Genomic DNA, 12,343 nt, shown 5'->3' with positions numbered 1-12,343 from the left:
ATAGGCCCCAGTGGGCCCTCCACGTGCCCCAGGAGAAGCTGCAGTAAGGCACTTAGGGAAGTAGGTGGCAAGCGGGCCGAGAGAGGGACTGACACAGAGCACATGGGAGCTCAGGGCAGTGGCCCTGCCGTTCCCTGATCTCATCACGCTCTCTCTTAACCTTGAGCTTCTGCACAACGTGGTGGTTCCTGCTTTTTTCCTTTCCCTTCTTTGCTAACTCTTCTCTTCCTTTGAGTTCTCAGTGAGGATGACATGGCCTCCAGGAACCTCTCTGTCCTCTCCCAAATCTGTGATAGACACCTGCTGTGTTCCCGCAGTCACCTGCCTTTCCCCCATCAAGAATGCAGCATGGAATATTCTCGCTGCCAGTTGGCTTGGCTGTGTTTCTGCCTTTGGAAAGCAACATGACAGCAGGGACCATGGCTGTCTTTCTCCCAACCTAGGGCCTGGTCCAGAGCAGGGCACTTAATAAATAGTTGCTTGTTTGGTAGGCAGGGGCAGAGATAGCGGAAGTTGGGATTTTCTAAGTGAATTCATCTCTAGAAATGCACAGACCATTCAGATGTGGACTTTGATCTTCTCGGATTTGATCTTGATGGAGGAGAAGTGGAGAATAATTTTACAGAATCCCTCTGTAGCTTTCAATCTTGTTTTTCTAGAATCGGGGATGGAGGCAGGGGTGGGTAGAGAGGAAGTTAGGGCCACACGCATTTGTCCTTGGCTAATTGCCAAGTTCAGAGAGGAAAGGAGTCAATGAGAAGGGGTTAGAAGGTCAAAGGGAAACAGTGAAACTCCCTAGCCTATCCCACTGCCTCTGGTATAAATACTATGTAATTGGGAGTTAAACCTCCTTGGCTGGCTAACTGCTATCATGTGCAGGAAGATGTGCCGTCTTGCAAAGTGTTTTTCCCGGCCTCCCTTCTCTGTTCAGTCTTTGGAATGTTGAATACTTGTGACTTGTCTGGTCTCTTGATATGCAAGTCAGTGTCTCACGCGCTCAGGGAGCAGGGGCTGCCAAACCCAGGGGGTCAGAACTCAGCCTTCCTTCCCTTCTCTGTTGGTCAGTTTTGGTTCCAGAAGGATGCAAATGTGGAATCCAGCTCAGGCACTCAGAAATGTAAACACAAGGTTCTCCTTGGGGCAGAACCCACCCCCCAGGGAATTTCCCAGCATGCATTGCATGTGGCAGAGAGAGTTGGACGAACGATGCTTGGATGCAGGAGCAGAGATGAGAGCGATGGAAGGGGTTGGCTGTGGCCAGGATCTTAGGGCAGCATTAGTAATAACAGAGAGACCAAGTGAGATACAGCCCCCAATGCTCCCGGGCTGCATGGAGGTGGAGCCCTGAGCTCAATCTTTCCACGGGGCTGGAGGGAGGGTTTGCCTGGATCAGTTTCATGGCACTCCACGGAGGAGATGGGGATGTTGGATGTTGGTCATCAAATCTCCTTCTCTTGGTCAAGGTGTCAAGGTGACGGGGAAACCACCATCAGCGATTCAGGAAGAGAGCCTTGAGGTTCTGGAAGAAACTTGACTTCTGTCTCTGCTTCTGTTTCTTTTTGATGATGGGCACCCACACCAGTCCACATACCATCATCATCAGCCCCAGGGACAGGAAGGCAGGCCCTATCATCTTGAGGACTGTAAGGCTCTTCTCTCCCAGCGTCAAGGCGTAGGCCAGGCAGGTGATGACCACGCCAAAGAGCAGGATGGCCCCACCCACGGACATAACGACGATGGGCTTGCGGTAGATCTCCCAGTTACTCCTGGGGGTGGTGGTCCAGACAGACTCGCTTCTGGAGCTGATGCACAGGGAGCTGGCGGTCTGGCTGGGCAGCAGATCCTTGGATTCTGGAGACTTCTCGTCGACCTCCAGGGCCTTTGGGAGAGCCTCAACCATCATGGCTGCTCAGGACTGGGCACCTAGTACTGGCAACAGTTAGAAACAAGGGTGAGGCCAAAGGAATCCTCACACACCCTTCCTGGACTCAGCATCCGTCTCCAGCCTGGCTTTCGTGGACGGTCATATAGGATTTTTGTGCTGAAACCAAAAGGAAAATCAGATGAAATCCACATAAATAAGAAACCACCCAAGCTGGTATATTTTTTTCTTGTTAGAGATAAATATTCTATCATTCTAATCAACTTGTTAATATTTAAAACAGAGAACAATGATGCCATTTTAAAAACAAACAAAAGCTACTGTTTATTGAATGGCATCTCATTTCCAGACTCAGCCACTTTCTAGCTGTGTGACCTTGAGTGAGTTACTTAACCTCTCTGTGTCTCAGTTTTCTTATCAATTAAATGAGGATAATACTACTATTTCTCTCATAGGATTTTCATCAGGATTAAATGAGTTAAGGCATGTAATGCTTTGCATCAATGCCTTGCACATTGCAAACACCCCATAAATGCTATCGTTTGCCTATTAGGTGAGTGAAACTTTGTACATAAATGTTTGCGTGCGCGCGCGCCACCCCATAAATGCTATCGTTTGCCTATTAGGTGAGTGAAACTTTGTACATAAATGTTTGCGCGCGCGCGCGCGCGTGTGTGTGTGTGTGTGTGTGTGTGCGTGCGCGCTGTACCAGGCACCAAACACTGCATTCATCAAATCAAAACCTCGCAATAACCCTGTGAATTAAGCAGTAGTCCTATTTTACAGACAAGAAAGCTAAGGCTATGTATAGGCTGGAGAACACCATTTAGTGCAGCTGGGATTTCACGTGCTTTGTTAGCATAGACAGTGACGTCTCAGGTTCATGGTGTGATCTTCTAATATCTAAACACCACCCTTCCCCACTCTCCATGTTAAATTACACAAGGCAGATTTCCACCTTCCCATTCTTAGGGCTCTAAAGCTATGGAGTCTAGCTCAGCTGCCTCTTTTAATTTCTCATCTAGAGCCCATCTGCATACCTTTCAGTCACTGGGGCCCCTTTGTCTCCTGGTCTCCACTCAGGGAAAGTAGATAGTGACCTGCACAGGGCAATTTCAGAACTGCCGAGAAGCACCGCACCACTTGCCTGCCAAAAACTCTACACTGGAGCGGTGTTTTCTCAAGTTCCTTTAATGTGGGAGTAAAGCTTTTCCTTCCATGATTGGAAAGGTGGGTTCAGGTGCAAATGCCTATATATTTACAATAAGGTAATAAGATATAAGTGACTGATAGTAGGTACTTTCCTGAGGACAGGCTGTGTTTGAGAGAAAGGAGGTGGAGAGAGCCCAGGTCCCCTGCCCAGAGGTTTTCACCAAGTCACTGCCTGGATCCATCTTTGAGCTGTCTCCAGAGTGTCTAGTGCAGCGCTTTGTATCCGAGATGCTGTGTCTTTAGTTGAAAGTGACAACTTTCCTCCCTTCCTTCCTCCCGCTCTCCCTTCCACTGGTCACAACTCAGGACCTGCCCATTTTCACATGCCAGGTTCTTCCTGGCAGGAGCCCAGTGCCTCCCTTGCAGTGAGCTCTGGCGGCCACTTCTCTCTGGGATCCAGATGGCCATCCACTGGTCACAACTCAGGACCTGCCCATTTTCACATGCCAGGTTCTTCCTGGCAGGAGCCCGGTGCCTCCCTTGCAGTGAGCTCTGGCGGCCACTTCTCTCTGGGATCCAGATGGCCATTCTTTCCTCCTGTGTCCTGAGTCCACCCACAAGCTTTCTCACTTCTCTTCACGGGATCCCTGCCTGGTTCTTGGCCCCCACTCTCCTCACCCTCCAGTTATCCTGGGCTTCTTCCTCTGACTTTTTTTATGTTTCCTAGGGGCAGGTGGGCTATTTCTCCCAATCACAGTGAATCCACCCTCCCCACCCCTAACAGTGTGCCAACAAGAGGGCTAGAGTCAGACTTAAGTACGGAGGGGGTGGGAGGCATTTTTGGAAACCTTGTTACTGGCCTGGGAGTAAGAGAGAATGTGGGATGAGGGGGTGGTGTCTGGAGCTGGGGCCACCAAGCCTGATGTTCAGGAACCTGCCCCTCCCTCTTGACCAAGGCACCTCTGCGTGGAGAAGGTCCTTCACTGACTGTGTTCTCCTTCAACACTTCCTACAATGTTAATTTCAACTTAACCCCTTCAATCTCCACCACTCCACCCCTGCAGCTCAGGCCTGAACCACAGGCCTAGTGTTCCCACCACCTGAAGCACAATGCCCCACTTTCCAGAACAAGCAGTTACAGGCACCAGTGCTTCCAGAATTTAGATATTCACATGCATGCATACTCATGCAGAGAGAGGATATTTGGATCTCTGCTTCCAAAAGCTTTGAGAAATATTACCATGTGCTTTTGTAACCACAGATACACAGGTGTTTTCTTCTTTCTATCCTGCGGTATATTTGCATAAGCTAAGTAGTCATTTAAAAAGTGATTTTTCCCCCATTGGCTGGGAGATAAGGAAGGGACCATAAAGTGCATTATGTAACCTTGTGTTGGTTATTGCAACCTGGTTTCCTATGAGGATGCTTCATCAACTTCAGCAGGATTCTTTTTTCTGGGTCACCATTTCTGGCCCTTTGCAGTGAAGACCCCATGCAGACATGACTTCTGTATTCAGAAGTTGAAAAGTTTGTGGTGAAGTTGGAATTCAGAGGTTCTCAGCTGTGCCAGAGAAGAGAGCTGGGGCTGGGCAGGGAGGGGCTCGCTCGGTGAGCTGCCACCTGCGTGTGAGGGGCCTCACGAACAGAAGTGCTCAGCTGGAGGCAGGGACCACCGCCAGGGACAGTGGATTCCCAGATTCTGAGGGAGGGAGGCAGAACTAATTGGCCTTGCTGGAAACACCTAACTGATCCTCTTTGGCCCTGCGAGGAGGTCATTAGTTTAGTCCCATTTTGCAATGGCAGAAACTGAGGTCTGTGGTGAGATTTAGGAGCTTGGCCAGACCCCACACCCAACTTCATATATGGCCGTGCTGGAATTTAGCCCAAGGTCCCTGGACTCAAAGCTCCTTGCTGTACACCATGGATGAATCCCGAGGGCCCTTCAACTCCAAGAATCTTGAATTTTTCACTTTGGTGCTTCATCCCATCATAAAGTATCATCTCACTGAATGTGGAATGACTTAGATTCATAGCTCCCCAACGCCAATCCACTGTATAGTGTGAGAAATAAGAACGCTGTTGTAAGTTATCCATAATGTTACGTTTATTCAATTTAAAGGACTAGATTTTATTCTGAGATGAGGCCCTTCCTTCTTTTGTTGGCACTGGAATATTCTTCCTTTGATGAAATGACATGTTGGAAGTTGATCACTGGTTTGTATCTGTACTTGCCAAGAAAAAAGTTGGTCACTCTGTGTGGATGTGTGTCTATCTGTCTATCTATTGCAATGGTCCAGGAAATCCCAAAGAATGGGAACCATTAATTTAGTTGACTGGCTTGGGACAGTGAATGAATGGGCAGGCAGGATGAAAATCTAGGCAGCGACTCTTCCCCTGAGCAGGGGCGACGCCTTCTCCTTCCTTTCCTCTCTTCTCCTGTCGTTTTCCCTCCCACCCCTCCTTTCCTCTTTCCCTAACTGTGACCAGGCAGGAGGCAGGACCAACTACAGGCAGAAGGGGACAGGCAGGGCAGGGCCGTGGACAGAACACTGCACTGGGAAGAATTAGGCCCACTCATCCATGTTTCCAGCGAGTCACTAAACCTTTTTAAAATTTTCATTTATTTTTTTCTTGGCAGCTGGCTGGTACAGGGATTGAAGCCCAGACCTTGGTGTTTTCAGCACCATGCTCTAACCAGCTGAGCTAACTGGACAGCCAAAGTCACTAAACTTATTTGCAGTGGCTGCATGAGACAGAAAGATCCAGATCTTTGGCATCATAGGGACCACTGCTTGAATGTGGTTTGCCACTTCCAAGCTGTGGGACCTCAGGCAGGTTACTTATGGCTTGATACAAAATAAAGTTAACAGAGTATTTACCTTATCGGTTTGTTGTGACTGACAAATTTCAAGAAACACTACTACATTGTTTACCATGTTACAGGTGTTCAAGAAATGGCTGCAGTTGCTATTATAATCATTTTCTTTCTGGGTCCCTGTTTTCTCATCTGTAAAACGAAGGAGTTGGGTTAGGTGACTTCCAAAGCTAGGTTAGATACATTTACAGGTAGTGAATCAACTTGATTATGGTTTTTTAATTTTTTTTTTGGCAGCCAGCCAGTACAGGCATCCAAACCCACGACCTTAGTGTTATAAAGCTGCCCTCTAACAAACTGAGCTAACTGGCCAGCCTCCCAACTTGAATTCTGAGAAATCAGGTTTCTATAAAATCACTAGTTCAGGGGCTGTGTGAATTTTATAACATTTTATTAAAGTGCAATAAGATTTTATTTTATTTTTCTCTATACCGGTGTTTCTCAGCAATAGCGCAGTTGGCATTGGGTAATTAATTTATTGCTGTGGGGGACTATAGGATTGTATGATGTTTCTGTTGTAGGATGTTTACCATTTTCCACCCCACAGCACCTGGTTCACAGCCTGGCACTTGGCAGATGCTTAGATGACTTGGCACGATGCTGCAACTCTGTGGGGGACCAGGGGACACTTGGGGAGCTGGTCCAGTGAGAAGATCCACCCTTTAACATTTTCGGTTAAGTTACTGGTGTTTGGTTTGTGTGTCTCAGGGAATCCCTTACTCACTGTAGTGGGTTTAATTGTGGCCCCCAAAAGATGTCTACTCAGAACCTCAGAATGTGACCTTATTTGAATAAGGTCATTGCAGATATAATTAAGATGAGTGTCTTGAGATGAGAACAAACTGGATTAGGGTGGTTCCTAAATCCAATGACTGGTGTCCTTATAAGAGAAAGGAGAGGGAAATTTGACACACAGAGGGGACGTATATGTGAAGGTGAGGCAGAGATTGAAGCGACGCTTCTACAAGCCAGGGAGCGCCAAGGGTTGCTGGCAGCCACTGGCAGCTAGGAGACAGGCGTGGCGAGAGTCTCCTGCAGAGCCTCTGGGAAGACCCAGCCCTGCTGATGCCTTGATTTTAGACTTCTGGTCCCCAGAAGTGTGAGAGAATAAACTTCCCTTTTTTTAAGTCACTAAGTTTGTACTAATTTGTTAATCTTTTACAGCAGCCCTAAAAAATTAATGCACTCAGCTTTCTTTCAGGTCCCCTACACCCCAGAGGTGGACAAAGACTGAGGCCTGAAAGAGAGAGCCTGGGCCTGTAGAGCTCGGGACGCAGAAGAGGCCGGGGAGTGCAGGGGGGCTGGGGGCAGGTAGGAGGGCCCAGGAGGGCAGGGACTGTGAACTAACCAGGATTTGAATGTCAGCTCGCCTTCAGGGCAGCAATTTGAGAAGGGCGGATGGGCCCTTCTCTGGAGGCCAAGTTTGGAGTGTCAGGTGCTGATTTAGTGTGTGGAGACTGATTGACAGTTCTACGCCAGGGCTGGGAGGGATGCAGGCTGGTGCCAGGAAGGAGCAGTGAGGGGAAAGGACAGCTCCATGCATGACACGAGGCTGAGCAGGAGAGGCAGACACAGAAAGAATGTATGCTGTGTGATCCATTTACGTACAATTCAAGAGCACGTAAAACAGTCTGTGCTATGAGAGGTCAGGAGAGTGGCTACTTTGGCCCGGGTAGTGACTGCAAGGGGGCACGATCGGGACATTAGGGGCACTGGCGATGACCTGGCAGCTGGTTACATGGGTGTGTGCTAGTGGAGTGGTACACTCGTGACATGCATACGTTCTGTGTCAATACAATGCTTAAACAAAGACAATTAAAAGATGTAACTAAATGCGATATGTTCCTTTCTTTGGATTCTAATGGAAACAAATCAATTGTACAAAGACATTTGGATAATTAGGAATATTTGAACATAGACTGGGAAAGTTTGGCCTCAGTGAGAGCCACAGTCCTCCCCCTTCCCTCTTTCCCACACACAGGGCGTCCCTAGAGATCTGGGTCCTCCCATCCACCAGCCGCAGGGCTTTACCTCCGTAGTGCCTGACCTTCAAGGTCAAATCAGCCGCACACACCCTCAGGGCCAAGAGGTTGAGGAAGGAACCTCTCCTGAAAGGGGCATACACAGCAAAGTCTGTTTCCATCTACTCTTGAGGTGGACTCTTCCATTGTGCTGCAATTTAAATTCATTTATTTAACTAAAAATATTTACCCAGGGCTTTTTATGTGCCAAACACAGAGCCAGGCACTGGGATGCCAAAGTGAAGGGGACACAATGTCAGATCTCTGGGGCTTACGGCGAGTAGGGAAGATGGGTGAGGACACAGACGTTCACGTGGAGCAGTGGATGCTGCCGTGAGGCTCAGCACAGAACATGGCAGAAGCACAGAGCAGCCATGAACCCAGGCCTGGGGACCTCGGGAAGCCTTTGGGAAGAGGTAACTTCTTGGAGGAAAGCTAAGGATTAGCAGGAATTAGGCGATGGTGGGTGAGGGGAGAGACTTCTAGGCAGAGGGACTAGTGAGGGTGTGACTTATCAGGGACAGTGTAAGGAGGTCGCCTTTGCTGTAGACTAGAGCGCTTGTTGAGTGTTGTGTGGCTAGTGTTGAAAGATGAGATTTTTTTCTTTTACTGAAACATAGTTGATTGTACATATCTGCGGGGTACAGCGTTGACTGTCAACACCTGTGCGCAATATGTGATGCTCAAATCAGGATAAACAGTGTATTCAGCATTAGACAATGTAATTGTTTTTTGTGGCATGAGGGCACTTATTTTTCAAGGATGAAGGAGATTACTTTGCACCTTTTCAACTCCAGATCGATATGAAATCTATAATATGAATCTGGCTTAGAAATTGCAAACACATATAGATTTCTCTTTTAAAAGGCAGTCACAGATCAAATAACAAATCAACCATAATATTTGCTCCTTAAATCACACAGATGGGGTAAATATTTCTTATAGAGAAAAATAATCCTCTAAAAATAGAGAATAAAGGGCCGGCCCCGTGGCTCACTCGGGAGAGTGCAGCGCTGGGAGTGCAAGGGAGCTCCCGCCGCAGGTTCGGATCCTATATAGGGATGGCCTATGTGCTCACTGGCTGAGCGCCGTGGGGACGACACCAAGCCAAGGGTTGCGATCCCCTGACCGGTCACACACAAAAAACCCCCCCAAAACAAAAAACAAAATCAAAAAGAAAAATACAGAATAAAAATAACAACTCTATTCTGAATATATATATATATATTGGTTTGTTGTGTTACTGTGCAGTTTTTTTCCTGTTCTTTTTTTAATTGTAACATAGTTGATTGTACATATCTGTGGTGTACAGAGCTGAATATCAATACCTGTGTGCAATATGTAATGCTCAAATCAGGATAATCAGTGTATTCAACATTATACCATGTAATCATTTTTCATGCCCCTTTACCAATTCCTCCCTTACCCCCCTGGAAGATGAGTTTGGAAACAGAGGTAGGAGTCAGATCATATATATAGACCAGGGGTTGTAGCCCACCACATTCTTGTATGGCCTGCAAGCCAAGAATAATTCTTTTTAAAAACATTTTCAATCACTGAAAAAATAAAAAAAAAGAATAATATTTTGTGATACACTAAAATTATAAGAAATTTAAATGTTAGTGTCCTTAATAAAGATTTTCTGGGACACTGCTAAACTCATTCATTTATGTGTTATCTATATCTGCTTTTGCACTATAGTTGTGGTAGTTTCGACAGAGACATTACAGCCTGCAAAGCTTAAAATATTCACTATTGGGTGCTTCACTGAAGAAGTTTGCTGACCTCTGGTATAGGGTATTGAGTGCCATGGTAAAGAGAGGGCAGTGGCAATGTAATGGAGGTTCAAGTAAGAGGAGTAATGTGGTCTCATTTTCACATTCGGTAAACCACCCCAGCTGTAGGGTGGAGAATGGATAAAGGAAGCCAAGACTAGAAGGGACAGAGAGCAGTGGAGAGGCTGCTGCAGCAGCTCGGGTGAGGGACAAGGGTGGCCTGGCGTTTGGCTGCAGCAGTGGAGATCGAAGGAAGTACACAGGTTGGAGGTTTGTTAAGCAGGAGGTGGAGATGGCAGGGCTTGGTTGGAAGGAAGACTTGAGCCCAAGTGCAAAGTCCTTTAAAAAAATTAGGGTTTAGCTGGATTATTGTAGTTAATGGAGACAGGTGGATTAGGGATAGTATTGCCAGATAAAATAAAGGCACCCTGTAAAATTTAAATTGAGATAAGCAACAAATAATGTTTTTAGTACAAGCATGTTCCAAATATTTCATGGGTTCCTTATACTAAAAAAGTATTTATTGTTTTTCTGAACTCAAATTTAAGTGGGTAGCCTCTATCTTTATCTGCTAAGTCTGGCAACCCTATGGACCTGCCTGGGTTTTCAAAGGAGCAGAGGTTTTTCTGAGGGTGGAGCAGCAGGGCCTGGAAGAGCATCAGGGAGTCAGGAGGGTTTGTGAGTGGAGGAGAATTAGTGGCATGTTCCTGGGAAGGCTCTGGGGAATGGACATCTGTGGCAGACAGCTGCACTGTTAGGAGAGTCCCAGATTTAATTCCAGTCAAAGGAAGGAGTAAATGATCATGGAGAGGTTGAGGACATGGGGAAATTGGATTGTGCAAGACCTTGAGGTCCAGAAGGCCTTGGAGAAAGGTGTTGGAAGGAGGGAACAATGGGATCGGTGGTATAGGAGCATCTAGGGAAACTCTCGAGAGCCTCTGACATCACTGTGAAACAGATATGATCAATGGATGGACCATTGTTCTTAAAGAGGATTCCATGAGGATCTGTGGGCTCATTCCTTAGAAAATCAGCCATTATTGCAATGTGGATGAGAGCTAGTGTTAGTAAAATTGCTTCTGTGTCTTGAAGTCAGTTGCTTTTTGATTAGACAAAGAGCTAAGAGGGTCGTCATGGGCTTTCTCATCAGCTTTCAGTTTCTGCCCTGTGGAAATCAACAAAATCAAGCCCCCCTCCCAGGTGTGGAATTGCAGAGTTGTGGCTGCAGGTAGCAGATGCCTCCCCTTGTTTCTGGGCTCTGACTCAGTTGGATAAGTGGATTTTCTCACCTGCAGGAGAGGGCAAGAGCCCCAGTTACCCTGTTTGCTAGTCTCTGCCTTTTGGTGTCATAGCCCTAGGCCTGAGAGGAGCAGCCTTCTTCAGTCAGCTGATGCTGGCAAGAGGGCATTTAGAATGATGGCATTTGAGAGGACTCAAGCCAGAGGTGCTCCTGTTCTGGGAATTGTCCAAAGATGTCAGAATTGTGAGGAAAGGTGGCAAGAGCTGATGTCTGGAGGAATGAATCCTGGACATCCCAGGTGGAAGGGGGATCTCTTAGGCCCTTCTGCAAGGAGTCCAAGAATTCCTCAACCTTAGATGGATTGAACTTTCACTAGATGCCACCCTGCCAGGATCCAGCAGAAGGATTTGCTCCAGCACTGGGGTCTGGGTGAAGGGGGCCTTGGCCTGGATGTGAGAGGGTCTGGGGATCTGCCGTAGATGCCCAAAACCCCACAGCGATGCTACCTGGCTGTGTAACTTGGGCCCCATTTCCTGGTTTGAAGAAAGAATTTATTCATGGTTTAAGTGGATATGTGGTGGGGACAGAGACACCAGAAAGGAAAGGAAAAAGGAAAAGGTGGAAAAAACTTGGAGGACAATTGATTTTTAACAAGTGCACCAAAGCAATTCAATGGAAAGGAAAGCCGTTTCAACAAATGGAGTGGGAACAACTGGATATTTATACAGCAGAAGAATAAAACTTGACCACACCACCAACAAAAATTAATTTGAGCTGAATCACGGACCTCACCTAAATGTAAAAACTGACACTATAAAACTTTTGGGGAAAAGGTAGGAGAATATCTTTGTGACCTGGAGGCAAACATAGATTTCTTAGACAGTAGAGAGAAAGGAAAAAAGCTCACTAAATTAGATTTCATCAAAATTGAAAACATCTGTTCATTAAAAGTCATCATGAAGGAAATGAATAGGCAAGCTCTTGATTGGGAGGAAATATTTACAAAATATGTACCTGTCGATGCTACATTTGATTAGTAAAAAGACTAACAGCCCAATTTAAAAATGGGCAGAATATTTAAACAGATCCATACAAGATAACAAATCAACAAGAAACCCATGAAAATCACTTGACATTGATATTTAACAGGAATATGCAAATTAAAACCACAATGAGACAGCACCACACATTCATTAGAATGGCTAAAATTTAAAAATCGCACAATACGCCATGCTGGTGAGAAGGTGGAACAGTCAGAGCTTCCATATGCTGCTGGTAAAAATGTAAACTTGGTAGTTTCTTATGAAGTTAAACATACACCTACCCTTTGACCCAGCAATTCACTCCTAAATATTTATTTGTCCAGGAGAAATAAAGACATATGTCCACAAAAAGACT

At 46.4% G+C, this 12,343-nt stretch overlaps 1 protein-coding gene across 1 annotated transcript; it reads right to left on the bottom strand.

Annotated features, from left to right (window-relative positions):
• Positions 1 to 1,489: 1,489 nt before the first annotated feature.
• On the bottom strand, positions 1,490 to 1,903 carry PIRT (phosphoinositide-interacting regulator of transient receptor potential channels). The gene has a single exon (XM_008593511.1). The coding sequence runs from the start codon at positions 1,901 to 1,903 to the stop codon at positions 1,490 to 1,492; it is 414 nt and encodes a 137-aa protein (XP_008591733.1).
• Between the last annotated feature and the right edge of the window lie 10,440 nt (positions 1,904 to 12,343).

This window comes from Galeopterus variegatus, unplaced genomic scaffold, assembly GCF_000696425.1.
Source record: "Galeopterus variegatus unplaced genomic scaffold, G_variegatus-3.0.2 Scaffold9277, whole genome shotgun sequence".
In the NCBI taxonomy this organism is placed as follows: domain Eukaryota; kingdom Metazoa; phylum Chordata; class Mammalia; order Dermoptera; family Cynocephalidae; genus Galeopterus; species Galeopterus variegatus.
Note: the sequence above shows the minus strand (reverse complement) of the source record. Positions and strands in the feature narration are given on the sequence as shown.

Coding starts and splice junctions, on each gene's coding strand:
- PIRT (XM_008593511.1), bottom strand. CDS start 1,903: ATGATGGTTGAGGCTCTCCCAAAGGCCCTGGAGGTCGACGAGAAGTCT.